This window comes from Pecten maximus, chromosome 4 (genome assembly GCF_902652985.1).
Source record: "Pecten maximus chromosome 4, xPecMax1.1, whole genome shotgun sequence".
Classification (NCBI taxonomy): domain Eukaryota; kingdom Metazoa; phylum Mollusca; class Bivalvia; order Pectinida; family Pectinidae; genus Pecten; species Pecten maximus.
In genome coordinates this window covers 5,400,714-5,422,421 of record NC_047018.1, presented here as the reverse complement: position 1 = coordinate 5,422,421, position 21,708 = coordinate 5,400,714, and the positions used below count along the sequence as shown (strand labels likewise).

Below are 21,708 nucleotides of genomic sequence, written 5' to 3'. Positions count from 1 at the left end.
TCCGTAACCCGAATCCCCGCCATGTACATACGTGCCCTCTCTCAGTAACCAAAGTATCCGTCGTGTATTACTCATCACCTGTAACCCGGTCGATTTCCCATCGTAACTGTAATGCTTCCACACCTGTAACCCGGTCGATTTCCCATCGTAACTGTAATGCTTCCACGCCAGTAATTCAAGTCTCCGTCGTGAGTATAGTGCTCTCCCGACTGTAACCTTTACCCCAATAGTGACTGAAGTGACCTTCCTCCGGTAACCCTCTCGAGTTTCCATCGTGTTGGTATTGTCCTCCCTACTGTATCCCGAAATATCTCTGTCGTGTGGTGCATCCCTCCTGTAACGACCCCTTCCTCCGTGTAGTGTCCTCCTATAAATCGAATCCCTCGTCGTGACGGCTGTGCCCTCCCTCCTGCCTGTAACCACGTCGTTACTGTAATACAAGATCTATCACCATTACCGGATCAACTCCGACATTCCACCTGGAAAGATCCGTCCACCGCTCTTCAAAGGTTCGCGTAATCCACTCCACTCACTTCTAACACTCGGAAACTCCCGGAAATCCCTCCCGCTACTCCTCTCTCCTTAGGTTACCGACCCTCATCACAAATTAAGCCTACCGATCGATGTTTTGCTTTTTACAAGCGGATACATATACATAACCCTATTTACTTTCTATATAACAATCAAAGACTAACGTCATTCCAAGGGTTTCCACTATAATCTATTCTCTGACTTCTCTCGCATTCCGACGAAGCAAATATATAGGTTTTCCCACCAGTGTTTTTTGTCCGTTAAACAACAGTCGATTACACCCCAGATCATATTACATCTGATGTATGTCTTTTATCAGATTTATCAATTTAGTAAATTAGTATAGATTTCAGAACAACATTGATACTGGTTATCGGATTTAATATAAACCGCATGGCCTCCTTGTGTAGTAACTAAACACACCGGTTATATTTCAATTCCAATTAGGCATTTAATTTGTTAACTTTCATTTTAATTTATCCGTTTATGTAAACAATAGTTTAAATATACACAGCGAACACCACGGGAAGACACGTTTTTCTTGAAAACATTATAATTACAAATCACATACCAGGGATTGCCAGTGGTTTAAGACAAGAAGAAATGGACTCAGTGTTAAACACGGGAAATAACAAAGAAAACAGCTCGCTATCTCAAGGCAATGTGACTGGTGTTACCAATAAACAACTCCACGATGTCCTTGAAACACTAACCGCGGGGAAACGTATTGGTGCCAATTAGATTACGTTTCCTGTTGGTAAAATATAATAGACAACAAATTTTTGCATGTTCTTCTTTCTGTTTCCATGGTTACCGAATGAATCCGTTAAAAGGTCAGTGGCCCAAATCGTGTTGTCTTTTTTAATTATACCTCAGTGTACCCGGTACTGTAAGGTCTATAATTATACCTTAGTATACCCGGTACTGTAAGGTCTATAATTATACCTTAGTGTACCCGGTACTGTAAGGTCTATAAGTATACCTTAGTATACCCGGTACTGTAAGGTCTATAATTATACCTTAGTGTACCCGGTACTGTAAGGTCTATAATTATACCTTAGTGTACCCGGTACTGTAAGGTCTATAATTATACCTTAGTGTACCCGGTACTGTAAGGTCTATACTTATACCTTAGTGTACCCGGTACTGTAAGGTCTATACCTTAGTGTACCCGGTACTGTAAGGTCTATAATTATACCTTAGTGTACCCGGTACTGTAAGGTCTATAATTATACCTTAGTGTACCTGGTACTGTAAGGTCTATAATTATACCTTAGTGTACCCGGTACTGTAAGGTCTATAATTATACCTTAGTATACCCGGTACTGTAAGGTCTATAATTATACCTTAGTGTACCCGGTACTGTAAGGTCTATAATTATACCTTAGTATACCCGGTACTGTAAGGTCTATAATTATACCTTAGTATACCCGGTACTGTAAGGTCTATAATTATACCTTAGTGTACCCGGTACTGTAAGGTCTATAATTATACTTTAGTGTACCCGGTACTGTAAGGTCTATAATTATACCTTAGTGTACCCGGTACTGTAAGGTCTATAATTATACCTTAGTGTCCCCGGTACTGTAAGGTCTATAATTATACCTTAGTATACCCGGTACTGTAAGGTCTATAATTATACCTTAGTGTACCCGGTACTGTAAGGTATATAATTATACCTTAGTATACCCGGTACTGTAAGGTCTATACCTTAGTATACCCGGTACTGTAAGGTCTATAATTATACCTTAGTGTACCCGTTACTGTAAGGTCTATAATTATACCTTAGTGTACCCGGTACTGTAAGGTCTATAATTATACCTTAGTATACCCGGTACTGTAAGGTCTATACCTTAGTGTACCCGGTACTGTAAGGTCTATAATTATACCTTAGTGTACCCGGTACTGTAAGGTCTATAATTATACCTTAGTATACCCGGTACTGTAAGGTCTATACCTTAGTGTACCCGGTACTGTAAGGTCTATAATTATACCTTAGTGTACCCGGTACTGTAAGGTCTATAATTATACCTTAGTGTACCCGGTACTGTAAGGTCTATAATTATACCTTAGTGTACCCGGTACTGTAAAGTATATAATTATACCTTAGTGTACCCGGTACTGTAAGGTCTATAATTATACCTTAGTGTACCCGGTACTGTAAGGTCTATAATTATACCTTAGTATACCCGGTACTGTAAGGTCTATAATTATAGTCAGAGTCAGAGGGTAGTCTCGTTGGGGGTGACAGAGGGTGGTCTAGTTTGGGGTCACAGAGGGTGGTCTAGTTGGGGGTGACAGAGGATGGTCTAGTTGGGGGTGACAGAGGGTGGTCTAGTTTGGGGTCACAGAGGGTGGTCTAGTTGGGGGTGACAGAGGATGGTCTAGTTGGGGGTGACAGAGGGTGGTCTAGTTTGAGGTCACAGAGGGTGGTCTAGTTGGGGATGACAGAGGGTGGTCTAGTTGGGATGACAGAGGGTGGTTTAGTTGGGGTGACAGAGGATGGTCTAGTTGGGGGTGACAGAGGACGGTCTAGTTGGGGGTGACAGAGGATGGTCTAGTTAGGGTGACAGAGGGTGGTCTAGTTGGGGGTGACAGAGGGTGGTCTAGTTAGGGGTGACAGAGGGTGGTCTAGTTGGGGTGACAGAGGGTGGTCTAGTTGGGGTGATAGAGGGTGGTCTAGTTGGGGTTGATAGATAGTTGTCTAGTTGGGGGTGATAGATAGTTGTCTAGTTGTGGGTGATAGATAGTTGTCTAGTCAATAAGCGAGTCAAACTGAATACGATTGCGGATCCAATAGTTTTATGTCCTTAACTCCGTTATATCGCTTCAATATACTTCTACAAAATTGCATGTGCATTGCATATCCACCAAGCTTCGTCTTTTATTCAACGCCCCATGGTGGCAAGCGTAGCAGTGACGTGCGTTGTTAACGCGGAGAGTGCACGCGATATCTCCCCAAACATACCTTCCACGTGCCCGGATAAACCATATCAAATTTGAGAATCGCATGCATCATAGAAAATCAAACACCACCATCGCTCAGGAAGCTGATGGAAATAATAAAGTGTCCGTTTGAAAGGAAAATAATACTTCGTTTAACATATCGTCATTGCGACACCTCTAGCTATGAAGCGGCTAGACCGACTAGACCGACTAGACTAGACCGACTAGCGTTTAATGTAATCAGGGAATGTCATCCAAATCCACTCGTTCTGTCGAAAACAAAAGCCTCACTAGTCCCGTATACACTTCTCAGTTCAAGTAGAACTTCGACATTATATCAATAACTAAGATCATGGACGTATTTCAAGTCTTGCCGTTACATGCAATATGGTTGGAAACACGAGCGGTGACGTCATGCATCAGGAGTAGGAATTAATTGCAAACGTGATAGAGTTGATACACCGGTAATATAAGTATAAGCAACATTTTTTTGGCGAGGGGTCTGGGGGGCAAAATTTCGGAAAATGAAATGATTATAGGAAATTTTGCAATCTTTCGGGGAAAAGATTTTCGATAGGGGTGGGGGTGGGTTGGCATAGGCGTTTTTTTAAGGCTATAAAAAGAAGGGGCCTGACCCCCAGCCCCTAGAACCCCCACCCCCCACCCCCCACCCCCCACCCCCTGGATCCGCTAGTGAAGCCGATAAAATATACTGCATCTGACATTATTGTATTAACTAATTTGAAATGTAACAGACGTGATCATGTCTGATAAGTGCGATAAGTGCCAGTTTACAAAAGCAGAAAACGACCTCAGTTTAGTATGGTTAAAGTGAGCATTGACAAAATGAACTAAAAACAACTCGACTCGGCAAATCTACAAATCTGAGAAACTTGACATTCTGATGACGAACGCGTGTATAAAGTAAATCTGTTTCTATTTGCGGGAAGTTCGCTGGTCAAGTGTTATAATGACCCAGACATGGAAACACTTGCCTGATACAGACGTGATCAACACTCGAAACGCTCCACGTTCGGTAACCGGACCAAATTGAGTTAGCTCAGGCCACGGTTTCATGTCTATATCCTAACATATCTGATTCAGTGGCTGGACAAAACCAATTATTCCAGGTCTGTATTGGCATCGTCTCTGAGTTGTTTTTTTATTGTCAGTCTCATTTAAATATCAAGAATTTAACATGTATTACTGCAATTGAAATTGTTTCCAAACTCGTTACCAATTTCATGTAAAGTAATTATCTGTGCTGTTTGCAAACTAACCCGTATCGACCGGTCATTGTGTCTCTGCTTCGGGACAGCAGTAATCATATATTGGACTCGGAAGTTCCTCATTTAGGGGCCGAATTGTCTTCTTTAATTATACTCAATGCTAATAATGTATTAAATATAATCAGGCCTTTTGTCCTAATTGTTGGCCATGTGTTGTTTGATGTAATCACTGTGCCCCACATCTCCCACAAGTCCAGCCTAACCCGACTTGAATGGCCTGGCGTGCCAGTGATGACCACCCCACAACGACAAGTGACGGACCACAGGCTGATGTGGACAGATCGGCCACCCGATGTACAACCACAGTCGGAGGTCGCCCCGATACCATCTAAACTTACATATGCCGTGTCTTTGTCCCACTGTCCCAAAGGGCGGTCTGATAAAACGCTAATTAGATATTTCCTTCGCAATCAAGTCCATATCCGCCCAATATCCTAACTAAACATAAAATAATCCCCGGTCTTATCACTGATATCTTAGACGGGATGACTAAACAAACCGTCACAGTTCGTGCACACGATCTATAAATAATGGATGAGTAGCAATGACCAATATACCCGTACCGGTATCCATCAAGCCAGCCAATGGACCCCATCCTGAACACATCTCTACCCCCCGGGGACCCGTGGTTGTCTGATATGTTGTCCATGTGATATCATGTTACCCGATCTTACCTGATTCATTCTCCACTATTATCGCCATATGTTGGCAGTCAATGGTACCGAGGCTATGTGAATTATTGACCAATATCGGTATCGAAGTAAGCGTGTGTCAAAACCAATTTGACGTCCAGGTGATAGTTGTTATGAATTAAACAGTACTTGTAGCGACTCATTAATCATCATCAATCTATTAATATTTCCATATGATAAAAACAATATTTGTCGTACAACGACTGGACAATAGATTGGTTCTCTCACCGTCCTGTACCGCTATAAGGGAATACCAGCTGATTAGACAAACAAACGTCAGCCAGTGAGGAGGGCTGTAATTCATCCGACGGGTAAAGGCCGTGCGATATAACACACTGGTTATAATGTATATACTGGACTTCCGGTTTGTGAATAAGGCGATAGTGAGTTTATTGATATAGGACTATGGCAGTATGCTATGACCGTGGTGTGGTTTGATATAAAACGGTATTCCTTACATTAACATTGTTTTCTTTCCTCCATCACACGTGCCCCATGAATTATCCATTAAAATGCTATTACTTTACTCTGTTGCGATGAAATCAGTGTTGATATTATCCTTATCAATTTAGTACATCCCCCTTTTAAATAAACATCATGACAGCAATGGCGATCAATCTGACTAAGCTAATAATAACGATGACACAGTTGTGACAGAAAGGATTTGGTACATTCGGACATGTTCTCGTGAGTACCAAGTGGTGCGAAGACATGACCCGTCTCTTCTACCTACGTCATCATGTGTAACCCCGTCCCCACGAGAATCGTAAGTGCCCCGTCCCCTTCCCAACCTACGAGGCCCCGTTTTCCCAGTCAACTTACAAGACTTGTACGTGCCCCGTTCCCCCACCCAACATACAAGACCCCGTCCATCCGCCCTACACTGGTCACCCTCTAAAAATTCACACAAAAATGTAGACTGTAATCGTTGCATGCTCATTGGACAAAGCCCGACTTCACAATACGTGGCCCGTCTGATGGCCTGTACTCACGCACCTGCCTGGGGTTATGACAGCCTCTCAACTGTCTAGACCTACATGTACCAATCTATTAAAACTCAACTCAGCATGTTTTCCTTCAATATTGACAATTTCGCAATTTTTGATATAATAAACGGCATTGTTTATCATCTCATTCAGAAGAGCTCAATACTAGGTCAATACTATCAGAACACTTAACCATGAAATGAGTAATTTACCGGGTAACTTATTGTTTCATCAGCCATGGTGATGTTTTGTGTTCTCGAGAAAACCGATTCATTAAACACGCGTTAAACATGTAACACGTCAAATTAAGGATTTATGTTTTGTTTGGTAATGAATGACTTTAAGGAATAGGGGCTGCCTACACATGTATTTATGACCCCGTCTGGTGAGGACCTAGTTAGGACCTGGTTAGAGCCCTGTCTAGTTAGGACCTGGTTATAGCTCTGCCTAGTTAGGACCTGGTTAGAGCCCTGCCTAGTTAGGACCTGGTTATAGCTCTGCCTAGTTAGGAACTGGTTAGGACCTGGTTAGAGCCATGCCTAGTTAGGACCTGGTAGAGCCATGCCTAGTTAGGGCCTGGTTAGAGCCTTGCCTATTTAGGACCTGGTTAGAGCCCTGCCTAGTTAGGGCCTGGTTAGAGCCCTGCCTAGTTAGGGCCTGGTTAGAGCCCTGCCTAGTTAGGGCCTGGTTAGAGCCCTGCCTAGTTAGGACCTGGTTATAGCTCTGCCTAGTTAGGAACTGGTTAGGACCTTGCCTATTTAGGACCTGGTTAGAGCCCTGCCTAGTTAGGGCCTGGTTAGAGCCCTGCCTAGTTAGGGCCTGGTTAGAGCCTTGCCTAGTTAGGACCTGGTTAGAGCCCTGCCTAGTTAGGGCCTGGTTAGAGCCCTGCCTAGTTAGGGCCTGGTTAGAGCCCTGCCTAGTTAGGACCTGGTTAGAGCTCTGCCTAGTTAGGACCTGGTTAGGACCTGGTTAGAGCCCTGCCTAGTTAGGACCTGGTTAGAGCCCTGCCTAGTTAGGGCCTGGTTAGAGCCTTGCCTAGTTAGGACCCGGTTATCGTTCTATGCACTCTCCCTGGTCATGTCCGAGTCTATCGACACACACATAGTTTGTAGTGTATAGAACCATGGTCTAAAGCCATCCACAAACTTCACTTCAGGTTCATCGTTCTTGTTCAAAAGTTGATATTCTCGTTCACACAGACTCGCCCCAATGTGAGAGGGTTACCTTCCGTGTTCTACTTTAAAATAAACGATCTCGTAATTCTTGTTTTAAAGTATATAAACTCCTCTTAAATCAACGGCGCACTTCTTCGGTGTTGACCACAAATTCATAAAGCCGTCCAAGGTGAGATGCAAAGCTTCACGTTTACAATTCACAGATTAAAGGTACACGTACACAAATTCGCTCGAGGTTAGAAGTAAACGTCCTCTTTCTGGGTTAAAAGTAGACGGAGTTGTCCCAGGTGACAGATACACTTTCTCATTCCTGGCAAATAGTTGACAAACATATCCCAATGCAGAGGTACCGTCCTCGTTCTACATTACAGGTACACTCGTCAGTTCTCTTGGTAGTTTATAATTCGAGGTATTTTGATATTGTACAGAAAAAAAAACGTGGACTTGATTCTAGACCGCGATAAAAAAATATTTCTTATTAAGGTAAAAAAAATAATGAAAAAAATCAATCTGATTCTGGAGTACGGAAAACATCAATAATGTAATTATTTGAATGCTTTTGAACCTGTGTATCAAAGGGGCCAGTTCATTGGTCGCATTCACCCGGACGTCAATGATACACGGGTCTCTCCGAGGGATATGCTCACATGCTACGCTCGCTGCTGATATTTTCGCCGTCTGTTCTAAATATTGATTATTTTGATTTGATTGGCTCATTATATAACCCGTAAAAGCTTCCGATGAAAGAGGACGCAACCATTAAAATTGAATTCTATTTTTAATTATTAACGTGGTGAGGGTTAGATTGCTATGTACACCAGACAAACAATAATAAACCTCATGTTTCCATCTCTTTGCTGTTTTCTTTCTTTATTACGACACTAAACTGTATTTTATTATTTAGCTAAACGTTATATAATCTCAGCTGCTTTTGATCTAAAATGAAATGAAGAACTGTTCGATTCGTCAGTCGATGGTCTGTGGGAATGAGAAGCGCCACTATTTATAATACAGTTAATGACAACAAACGTATTATTTAGTTACCGATCTAGAGCGACACCTGTCGGAGAAGTTTTCTATCCATTAACCACCGGTTTATATGACAACAAATCGAAGTTTTTCCTCTAAACCATGAGCTCACTGATGTAACATTGGCTACTTTTATGTGACAAGAAAATAACACTTGCATAATCCACAGCAATGCCGAAACGATCTTGTCCACTCGACGGACAACACTTACGCCCAATCACGCCCGCGGTAAATGGCGGACATCTCAAAATAACAAGCTATATGCGTAAATGAACGGGTTGAAATGACCCGAAGTTACTCCGTAAAGTGTTATCGATTATTCACCATCTATCTATCCCTACAGATATGTTTTTGGTCATAATTTCCAATTTCCGCTTCCGATCAATTCCTCCGTGATGGCTGCCGCAGACGACAGTGTCACACACACACGATTTGCGCCCTTTTCTAGACCAAATCTGTAACGTATACCTAATGTTTTATATAGCTTCGCCTTAATTATCAGTTTACATAGCTTGAAACGTTGTCAACTTCTCTCGGGAGTGCATCCAGGCCGATTGGTTCGCAAGTAAAATATCATCAGCTCTCATATTACCGCCATAGGGCCATCAGCAGCGATCAGCTGTTAGTTTTTATCAATTTGTATCTACTTTCAATCTATCTCTTCGTAAATCAAAATTATATGATGGTTCCATTACTTTTAACAGTCTAGGGCAATGCAATCTGAATTTGTAATACAGGCCACGAGGAAAGGCCGCTATATCCTATTTTGGACACCTCGGTTTCCAAATAATTAATGTCCATCTGGAATAATTAAAACACATTTTCACTCAAGTTAATATATGATATATAAATTAAGAACATTAAGTATGCGATGTTTGACACACAGCCACCAGTCACCAATACCTTCAGTACACGTCCAGATGACCCGCTGTAAACAATACTCCCTAACGTACGATGGCCGGGAACAATAAATTCCGACCAGCTTGTTTATATTGTTTTCCCCTACTACGTAGTCATCGTAAATTGATGTCTGGCATCTGACATTATAGTATAGTATGGCCACCTAAACCCTAGCGACAGCCGACGACAAATTACCTCACTTCCGGTATAAATCACTTCCGTGAGTTGTCATCCGACACAAGGCCGGTAATTCATTAATGTCGCACAAGTGAATAGTAAAATCTCATTTCTTTTTCATGTGTCGTCGGGACTTCGTGTGGAATCGAGAATAACATGTCCTTTGTGGAGGATTAAAAAGTCTGTCCATGTCCTTTGTGGACGACTAGATAGTCTGTCCGTGTCCTTTGTGGAGGACTAGATAGTCTGCCCGTGTCCTTTGTGGAGGACTAGATAGTCTGTCCGTGTCCTTTGTGGAGGACTAGATAGTCTGTCCGTGTCCTTTGTGGAGGACTAGATAGTCTGTCCGTGTCCTTTGTGGAGGACTAGATAGTCTGTCCACGTCCTTTGTGGAGGACTAGATAGTCTGACCGTGTCCTTTGTGGAGGACTAGATAGTCTGTCTGTCCTTTGTGGAGGACTAGATAGTCTGTCCGTGTCCTTTGTGGAGGACTAGATAGTCTGTCCGTGTCCTTTGTGGAGGACTAGATAGTCTGTCTGTCCTTTGTGGAGGACTAGATAGTCTGTCCGTGTCCTTTGTGGAGGACTAGATAGTCTGTCCACGTCCTTTGTGGAGGACTAGATAGTCTGTCCGTGTCCTTTGTGGAGGACTAGATAGTCTGTCCGTGTCCTTTGTGGAGGACTAGATAGTCTGTCCGTGTCCTTTGTGGAGGACTAGATAGTCTGTCCGTGTCCTTTGTGGAGGACTAGATAGTCTGTCCATGTCCTTTGTGGAGGACTAGATAGTCTGTCCGTGTCCTTTGTGGAGGACTAGATAGCCTGTCCATGTCCTTTGTGTAGGACTAGATAGTCTGTCCGTGTCCTTTGTGTAGGACTAGATAGTCTGTCCGTGTCCTTTGTGGAGGACTAGATAGTCTGTCTGTCCTTTGTGGAGGACTAGATAGTCTGTCCGTGTCCTTTGTGGAGGACTAGATAGTCTGTCTGTCCTTTGTGGAGGACTAGATAGCCTGTCCATGTCCTTTGTGTAGGACTAGATAGTCTGTCCGTGTCCTTTGTGGAGGACTAGATAGTCTTTCCGTGTCCTTTGTGTAGGACTAGATAGTCTGTCCGTGTCCTTTGTGTAGGACTAGATAGTCTGTCCGTGTCCTTTGTGGAGGACTAGATAGTCTGACCATGTCCTTTGTGGACGACTAGATAGTCTGTCTGTGTCCTTTGTGGAGGACTAGATAGTCTGTACATGTCCTTTGTGGAGGACTAGATAGTCTGTCCGTGTCCTTTGTGGAGGACTTGATAGTCTGTCCATGTCCTTTGTGGAGGACTAAATAGTCTGTCTGTCCTTTGTGGAGGACTAGATAGTCTGTCCGTGTCCTTTGTGGAGGACTAAATAGTCTGTCTGTCCTTTGTGGAGGACTAGATAGTCTGTCCGTGTCCTTTGTGGAGGACTAAATAGTCTGTCTGTCCTTTGTGGAGGACTAGATAGTCTGTCCGTGTCCTTTGTGGAGGACTAGATAGTCTGTCCGTGTCCTTTGTGGAGGACTAGATAGTCTGTCTGTGTCCTTTGTGGAGGACTAGATAGTGTGTACATGTCCTTTGTGGAGGACTAGATAGTCTGTCCGTGTCCTTTGTGGAGGACTAGATAGTCTGTCCATGTCCTTTGTGGAGAACTAGATAGTCTGTCCGTGTCCTTTGAGAGGGGATGGTGGTACGCGTAAATATTTCATTTACACAGAACCCTCAATAACATGTGTTCCTGTTATTTACTTCCTACCGATATTTTTTCACGAAATGCGTAAATCTATAAAACCAGGCTAACAAGTAGCATCAATACGACTACGCATTTTGAAGTTATGAAAATAAACCGGTGTTTCTTTCTCACTAAAACGTGTTGTTTTTTTCTTCGTAAAAACGTAACTAAACAAACTATCCCAGTGATTGCTGGACGTGTTAAATCACTCGCTGACTGGCCTAGACTAAAACAGCTGTTGGATGCTATCTCCTGATCTAAGAAACGCTTGTTGTCTGTAGCCTGGCCCAACCACTGTATTCACAAGCATTACACAGGTACTTGACATGAAAAATAACCCAAAAATCCTGATCTGATAAGCGTTTAAATCAGGATATGAGATATGGTTATATTACCTGTACATCTCTCGTCTAAAAGGTAGAGTGTAGATACGGCTGCATTTCTCGTATTCTCTCGTACCGTGACTAACTCTTAGTGCTCGCGAACACAAAGAAAGGGCAGTGTACCTTGGGGATCCAACAGAAAGCGGGCAGTCACGGTACACATATATACTTAATATGAAGGAGAGAGGGGGATACGAAAACGAACAGATAAAAACACACGTAATTCATATATGGCTAATGGAAACTTATGTTGAAAATCGTTCTCATGGAAACGTCACGATCCCTTCAGGAATAACTGGGCCTGACCGACATACCAGAATCTCTGAGAGAGAATTAATTTGGTATGTCGATCAGTATTCATTTAAAAACAACCTTGAGACGGAATAGGCGTATAATTATCAATTAAATCAAAAATATCCAACAGGAATATCTGCGAGAAAAGTCACATTTTGTTTGGAGAAAATTTCATTTATCATTTGTTCAATTAGGGGAGCCTCGACCAAGTTCTATATTTGTCGAGGATGTGAATGAACACTCCTACATAATTATCACCTGCACGCGTGTGGCGCGAGCACATTCCCAAACAAGAATGTCCAAACTGCTTTAATTAGATTTTTGACGGAAAATAAAGTTGTCACTTACAACCGACAAAAAAGACCGGTTCATTAATTTGGAGAAGGTTCCCTCTACATGCCGACAGTTTGATGGCCGAGGTAACTCACCCCACGATAAAACGCTATCGTCCCCAATCCTAAGTCTCATGGACTGTTCATAACCGCATTACATTTATGTGTTACGAAGAAAACAATTGATTAAAACAAATCAGTATTGACATTAAAATAAATGAAATATAAGGGTGTCCTCCTCATCAAATAATTAGTCATTTATTGGTTTAAAGAAAATATAGATTTAATTTTTTGCAGATAAATAACAATGAATGTACTTTAAGATCTAAAACAACGTCAAAAGTGGTCTTCTAATCATCACAATGGCTGTGTCATATAAAAACGACAGATACCGAAGGGATTTGGCGCCCTCCATTGAGTGATCTAGATTAGTTTTAACTTGATCATACTGTTGTAAATTATAATAGTACATAACACAAAAGATAAAAGGATTCAGAAACAAATACATAGTGTATACTTCCTTATATTTATAGAATAGCTTTTCAACGTTACTGACAAATTTAATCTTCCTTATATTTCTAGAATAGCTTTTCAACGTTACTGAAATATTTAATCTTTCTTATATTTCCAGAATAGCTTTTCAACGTTACTGACAAATTTAATCTTCCTTATATTTATAGAATAGCTTTTCAACGTTACTGACATATTTAATCTTTCTTATATTTCTAGAATAGCTTTTCAACGTTACTGACAAATTTAATCTTCCTTATATTTATAGAATAGCTTTTCAACGTTACTGACATATTTAATCTTTCTTATATTTCTAGAATAGCTTTTCAACGTTACTGACAAATTTAATCTTCCTTATATTTATAGAATAGCTTTTCAACGTTACTGACATATTTAATCTTTCTTATATTTCTAGAATAGCTTTTCAACGTTACTGACATATTTAATCTTCCTTATATTTATAAAAAAAGCTTTTCAACATTACTGACACATTTAATCTTCCTTATATTTATAGGAAAGCTTTTCAACATTACTGGCAAATTGTCCTATGTCAAATACATTACATGAGGTGAAGATATAGGGTGCTATACAGACTGATCTTCTCTCACCTTCCTCTGCTCCTCTTAATTGAAATCAATGGATCTATAAAAAAATCTATAAAGATCTATGAAGAACTTTCAAGAAGAAGTTTTTTTAGTAGCAGTTAAAATTCAAAATGTTTGCCTGTCAACCATCTTGTTTTCTGTTCAGTCTCAAAATAATCATACACAACTAAGTCCAGGGAGTAGTGTAAATATAGAATTTGAGAAAGATCGATCGGGAACATTTTGAGAAATAGCTATACAGACTATAACTTTCAAAATTCAAGATAGTTGTCTCGTCAGCCATTTTGTTTTTCAAACAGTCAAAATTGACCATGTAAATCTAGGGACCAAGTGAAAGCTACACATGATCAATCGTTTACTTCTCAAGAAATAGCGATAACAAGGTTGTTTATGGACGGACAAAGACAGACGTACGAAGGACCACGGACGACAGGGATTTAAACAGACCACCACGATGATGGGCTAAAAATATAATTTGTTTCTAGTTTACTCCCCAATATTCATCACTCCAAAACAAAACATAGCAGTGGCGTGCCTAGAGCTACCAACCTGCGCTACTTGCAAAACATCCCGAAATGCACGAGTATTATACAACAAATACATGTATAAAGACTAAGTGGTCTTATCTGGAAACGTCTACATACACTCACTGTAATACCAAACAAAACTTGAATTCCATACTTCCGTTCAAAACTAAATTGTTAGCGTGAAAACTTCATAAAAATATTAGGAACCTTTGTACGAATCGGAATACTTTGTATTAGTGTGAACGAAAGGGTGTTCGATGGAATGTATCATTATAACGAAACATGAAGTCTTATTAAGTACCGAAAGTTAGAACACAGGTTAAGGAAGTCCGTTGTTGTATGTGTATCCATACAAATATATTTGTCTGTTGTTAACGTCCTAGCTTCCTCGAGGACATATGTAGGTGATTTCTACTACAGATCTGTATAATCTGCGCTCCTAACAGCGCTATGTTTGTGTATGATCCCCACACGAGATAATTCACGAGCCCCAGGGGACGCAGAGTCCTGGGAAGTAATACATGTCCGTACGTAGATATAGAGTACACAGTTCCTGGAGACTTCGTTTGTTTTAGTTAGTCAATTCAATTATTAGTTTGGTCCATCAGTCAGCAACACAAGACTGGCATACATAGCTCTAACCCAACCACACGATGTTTAGAAATCCGAGATTATACGTTATAGAGAAGGAAACAATAGGTAATTCGCGAACCACCTGGTCACTCAAGAAGAATACATTGTCAGACAAACTGGTATCCATTCAGCACCATTTAGGAACATTGAAGAAAATAAATCACTTAAATGTTTGCTCACAGTGTTCATGTTGTATTGGACATTGCCCTACAATAGCCGTCAGGATTGGCCTTCTGGGTCTACAGGACCAGTCAATATTATTACGTTGTTAACTACTACAGTGTGGCAAGCTTCTAATGAACACGAGTAATCAGGACTAGTGTCAAACTGACCACACAACATAGTACCCCGTCGTGGTCAAGCTAATCTACTTCGAGTATCAATGGTCCAACAAAGTCGTCTTAGACGATGGACATTGAAGTTGGAAACACACTTGGTCAACGATTAATATTAACCGGGAAGCGTGGACACAGCACACGTCCCGAGCTGGACATGATAAGTTATAGCTGTGGGGTGCCATTAGTGGTAACTGACCATGAACATATCCCGTTTATCTTGTATAAATTAATTACCTTTCCAGTGCGGTACAAATAGTAGGTGCCTGGAGCCATACATAGGGCGTGTACCACAAACCCAGGCCAATCAAGGGAGGCAGACATACTATAATGTATTGTGTACCCAACACGTCGGGAATAACCCCGAATCTCTGATATTGTAACCGATTACATTGTTATTTACATTAATATTTGTTTTGCTGTTATCATCCTGTCATTCATATTTGTAGCTTTGTAACAAATGATTGTGCTCCATCCCCCGTTTTCCAGCCAAGGTGAACTGAATGGCCCACAATAATATATGTGTGTCAAGAGGGTACCATGTACATATAACACATTTTCTCTGTAATAAGCGACCTTCGGTGAAATACTACGCCACCTTCAGGAACATTTCCAGAGAGAAGTTTTGTCCAAGGATAGTGTATTTGAGAGTTTCTGAGAGTTGTTCGTCATGTAAACACGCTTATAATTATACATGTGTCACCGCACAAACAGACCCCCACATCATATAATTATACAGGTGTCACCTCACAAATAAACCCCCAAATCTTCCCATAATTTGACTGCCAACTAAGTGTCACTTTTTATAGCTCGTGTTTATATCATCAGCAGTATTGCATGCTTGGGTTATAATTTGCTCATCAATGTTGAGAAGTATAGTCGTTATGTAGTGGTAATCGTCTGTAAATAAACCCATTCAGAAACCTCTGTCAAACTCTACTGAAAAGAGAGGGCTTTAAACTTGTATTTTAAAGTTTTAGTATGTAATGTATTTCTGGAATGTATACCAGCTTTCAGGCTACATCACTTTCTACAGTCACGCTTCAGTGACTTCTATGCTTGTGTAAAACTGTAGCACACACAATTAATACGTTTGGTGTCACAGATGCTACAAACATACTTAACGACATATTCAAAAGGAAATGTATGCTAGATTGTATAGGAATAAATGTTTATATACATACCGTTACATATGTATATATCTGACCCCGTACAGAGGTCAAGCATACATAAACACACCTTTGGTCCATTAGTAATACTTACTCACAGTTTGTGGGTTAATATCAATATTAGCCGAGCCGTATCTTACGTACCACTCCCTCCCCCTCCCTGGACATTTTGAATACATACATTCGCACGTACATACAAGGATACAGAGACTGTAACAGTTTAAAACACTTACCAGTGTCGATAGTTAATCCAACTCTACACAGAAACAAAGTTAACACTCCACGTATAATCCAAACAAACTCAGACATTTTGAAGAATCATGTCAAATCCATACGTAATGTAGAATAAATGTCACATTTCGAATGAGATATAAAGTAGGTAAGGTCGACTAATCCAGACTTTGTCTGTATTGCCCAGTTCGTGGAGTCTATTTCATTACTCCATCTGCTAAACACACATATGAAAGCGATGCACTCATGTTTGCGCATGCGTGGCTGATATCGGTGCTCTCTCTGTTACCAGCACTTCAGCAGCCGTATCGACACACGTATATTGGGGCGGGCTTACAACCAAATGGGGAGCATGGGGGACTACCCCGTCAGGTACACACACCACACACAGACACCTTGCAGGCTCACCGACTGTACTCTGTAGCGGAAAATTATGGATTTCATACACAAAAACATTACTGCGATAACCTCGAGGCACGCGACTGTCAACTTACGGATGAAAGTGGAGCAGATTTGTATGAATGAAAAAGTGTTTTATCCAGAGACGTAGTCAGCCATTGGATGGTCGTGTTACTGTTCACCAGGTGGAACGGATGACGGAATATAATCCTCCCCACTATATCCAAATCATTGACTTAGCACATAGGTTAGTTGTCTCATAACACGGGCGCTCGTTACAGAAAGACGTCGTACATGATCTTTATTCAAAACAATGTGAACTGCCGAGGGTCGGACTCCGCTTCACTTTACCTATACCTGGCTCATCCGTCTTTGTTTACACATGGAGCTCATTGTTCAGTCGTGTAACATTGAAATATAAATCACTCCATTCAGACAAATAGTGCAATGAAGTTCCAATTTTACTGTTATGGGTAGTATCGAATTCATTCTAAATGTGATACCTGTATATACATCTTTTGTATGTTTGGCGAACCTAACTTATAAGAGTTAACGTATTTTCCCACCCGATCCAAGGCAGCCCACAAGAGATGAGAGACGTCGCTATACAGGCCTGTCTCTTCCGATTAGTCGGAGAAAGTCCGCGCCAGCCTTCCGTGGATCTCCTAATCAGACTACGTGGCACACAAAGCCATACGAGAATGAAAATTAAAAACAAAATGTCTGTTATAATACCTATAGGTAACTGTTATAAGTACATCACTTTTGGACAACAGTGTCAGAGAGAAAAACCTAATCGCAGAAATAGAATATGATATATTGGCCACACCAGTGAAGATCCTACCTGTTAAGTTTATAAGGTGTATTGTTAATACCCATGTTCTATTATGATAAGGAAGGATACAATCACAGAATGGTTACTCCAAACAGCACTGTGTCTATTTCACCCTACATTATGGTTTATCTGACCTTAATGTCCCCGTACCTTATAGAGCAGTGTTAGGTAATAAAAAAACTCCTGTAAATGTGCTGGCTTAGCGTCGATAAAACGCCGTCCAAATGAACCTCCATTTTACGGTTATAGTCGGGTGTACAATACGCATCCAGGAAAGCCAGAGAGGTTCTTGTTTTATAGCAAAGTTAGCACACATATGTATAATCTTTTATTAAGATTTATAAAGTAACTTTAACACGACATTTTTTATATTAATAGCCGTATGAACTATTCAGCAGAAGAGCAAATCAATCGGAAGTTTTAACCGTGATAATAAAATTGCATTGCCTGTCCGATCTCCATTTAGTGTAAGAAGATATCTATAACTGTAGAACTTTTCAATAGAACGTTTTTGAACTGAGGAGAGCTGTATGCATTCTGATAATTAATATCTTATAGCTGGTATATATCCATTGTACATGTATATAGATCTAGTGCCAAAATGCAGTCAAGCTGAATTGAATTGCAACATGATCATTTTCGTCGTTAAAATCAATATATGTAACCCTAGCCATTCTACTCACTATGGTGTAACAATTAGGATGTATCTGGTGTATTTTACCGTGAGGGTTATGTAGATTAAATGTAGGACAATTCTAGTGTTAATGAAGATAAGTATATGGTACAGTGTTACGGTAATGAGGGGTGTTGTGTGGGGGTAATGTTACCATAGTGGGATGTAATACTATCTAGTGTGGGGTTAGGACAGTGTTACTGTAATGAGGGGTGTTGTGTGGGGTAATGTTACCATAGCGGGATGTAATACTATCTAGTGTGGGGTTAGGACAGTGTTACTGTAATGAGGGGTGTTGTGTGGGGGTAATGTTACCATAGCGGGATGTAATACTATCTAGTGTGGGGTTAGGACAGTGTTACTGTAATGAGGGGTGTTGTGTGGGGGTAATGTTACCATAGCGGGATGTAATACTATCTAGTGTGGGGTTAGGACAGTGTTACTGTAATGAGGGGTGTTGTGTGGGGGTAATGTTACCATAGTGGGATGTAATACTATCTAGTGTAGGGTTAGGACAGTGTTACTGTAATGAGGGGTGTTGTGTGGGGGTAATGTTACCATAGCGGGATGTAATACTATCTAGTGTGGGGTTACTACAGTGTTACTGTAATGAGGGGTGTTGTGTGGGGGTAATGTTACCATAACGGGATGTAATACTATCTAGTGTGGGGTTAGGACAGTGTTACTGTAATGAGGGGTGTTGTGTGGGGGTAATGTTACCATAGCGGGATGTAATACTATCTAGTGTGGAGTTAGGACAGTGTTACTGTAATGAGGGGTGTTGTGTGGGGGTAATGTTACCATAGTGGGATGTAATACTATCTAGTGTGGGGTTAGGACAGTGTTACTGTAATGAGGGGTGTTGTGTGGGGGTAATGTTACCATAGCGGGAGGATGTAATACTATCTAGTATGGGGTTAGGACAGTGTTACTGTAATGAGGGGTGTTGTGTGGGGGTAATGTTACCATAGCGGGATGTAATACTATCTAGTGTGGGGTTAGGACAGTGTTACTGTAATGAGGGGTGTTGTGTGGGGGTAATGTTACCATAGCGGGATGTAATACTATCTAGTGTGGGGTTAGGACAGTGTTACTGTAATGAGGGGTGTTGTGTGGGGGTAATGTTACCATAGCGGGATGTAATACTATCTAGTGTGGGGTTAGGACAGTGTTACTGTAATGAGGGGTGTTGTGTGGGGGTAATGTTACCATAGCGGGATGTAATACTATCTAGTGTGGGGTAAGGACAGTGTTACTGTAATGAGGGGTGTTGTGTGGGGGTAATGTTACCATAGCGGGATGTAATACTATCTAGTGTGGGGTTAGGACAGTGTTACTGTAATGAGGGGTGTTGTGTGGGGGTAATGTTACCGTAGCGGGATGTAATACTATCTAGTGTGAGGTTAGGACAGTGTTACTGTAATGAGGGGTGTTGTGTGGGGTAATGTTACCATAGCGGGATGTAATACTATCTAGTGTGGGGTTAGGACAGTGTTACTGTAATGAGGGGTGTTGTGTGGGGGTAATGTTACCATAGCGGGATGTAATACTATCTAGTGTAGGGTTAGGACAGTGTTACTGTAATGAGGGGTGTTGTGTGGGGGTAATGTTACCATAGCGGGATGTAATACTATCTAGCGTGGGGTTAGGACAGTGTTACTGTAATGAGGGGTGTTGTGTGGGGGTAATGTTACCATAGCGGGATGTAATACTATCTAGTGTGGGGTTAGGACAGTGTTACTGTAATGAGGGGTGTTGGGTGGGGGTAATGTTACCATAGCGGGATGTAATACTATCTAGTGTGGGGTTAGGACAGTGTTACTGTAATGAGGGGTGTTGTGTGGGGGTAATGTTACCATAGCGGGATGTAATACTATCTAGTGTGGGGTTAGGACAGTGTTACTGTAATGAGGGGTGTTGTGTGGGGGTAATGTTACCATAGCGGGATGTAATACTATCTAGTGTGGGGTTAGGACAGTGTTACTGTAATGAGGGGTGTTGGGTGGGGGTAATGTTACCATAGCGGGATGTAATACTATCTAGTGTGGGGTTAGGACAGTGTTACTGTAATGAGGGGTGTTGTGTGGGGGTAATGTTACCATAGCGGGATGTAATACTATCTAGTGTGGGGTTAGGACAGTGTTACTGTAATGAGGGGTGTTGTGTGGGGGTAATGTTACCATAGCGGGATGTAATACTATCTAGTGTGGGGTTAGGACAGTGTTACTGTAATGAGGGGTGTTGTGTGGGGGTAATGTTACCATAGCGGGATGTAATACTATCTAGTGTGGGGTTAGGACAGCGTTACTGTAATGAGGGGTGTTGTGTGGGGGGTAATGTTACCATAGCGGGATGTAATACTATCTAGTGTGGGGTTAGGACAGTGTTACTGTAATGAGGGGTGTTGTGTGGGGGTAATGTTACCATAGCGGGATGTAATACTATCTAGTGTGGGGTTAGGACAGTGTTACTGTAATGAGGGGTGTTGTGTGGGGTAATGTTACCATAGCGGGATGTAATACTATCTAGTGTGGGATTAGGACAGTGTTACTGTAATGAGGGGTGTTGTGTGGGGTAATGTTACCATAGCGGGATGTAATACTATCTAGTGTGGGGTTAGGACAGTGTTACTGTAATGAGGGGTGTTGTGTGGGGGTAATGTTACCATAGCGGGATGTAATACTATCTAGTGTGGGGTTAGGACAGTGTTACTGTAATGAGGGGTGTTGTGTGGGGTAATGTTACCATAGCGGGATGTAATACTATCTAGTGTGGGGTTAGGACAGTGTTACTGTAATGAGGGGTGTTGTGTGGGGATAATGTTACCATAGTGGGATGTAATACTATCTAGTGTGGGGTTAGGACAGTGTTACTGTAATGAGGGGTGTTGTGTGGGGGTAATGTTACCATAGTGGGATGTAATACTATCTAGTGTGGGGTTAGGACAGTGTTACTGTAATGAGGGGTGTTGTGTGGGGGTAATGTTACCATAGCGGGAGGATGTAATACTATCTAGTATGGGGTTAGGACAGTGTTACTGTAATGAGGGGTGTTGTGTGGGGGTAATGTTACCATAGCGGGATGTAATACTATCTAGTGTGGGGTTAGGACAGTGTTACTGTAATGAGGGGTGTTGTGTGGGGGTAATGTTACCATAGCGGGATGTAATACTATCTAGTGTGGGGTTAGGACAGTGTTACTGTAATGAGGGGTGTTGTGTGGGGGTAATGTTACCATAGCGGGATGTAATACTATCTAGTGTGGGGTTAGGACAGTGTTATTGTAATGAGGGGTGTTGTGTGGGGGTAATGTTA

At 41.5% G+C, this 21,708-nt stretch overlaps 1 protein-coding gene across 1 annotated transcript in view; it reads right to left on the bottom strand.

The window, feature by feature from the left end:
* LOC117324856 (receptor-type tyrosine-protein phosphatase S-like) overlaps positions 1–16,780 on the bottom strand; it is a 168,629-nt gene extending 151,849 nt beyond the window's left edge. The window contains 1 exon segment of the mRNA XM_033880684.1: positions 16,490–16,780. Within this exon segment, the coding sequence (XP_033736575.1) occupies positions 16,490–16,565 (76 nt within the window). The 5' untranslated portion in view covers positions 16,566–16,780.
* Between the last annotated feature and the right edge of the window lie 4,928 nt (positions 16,781–21,708).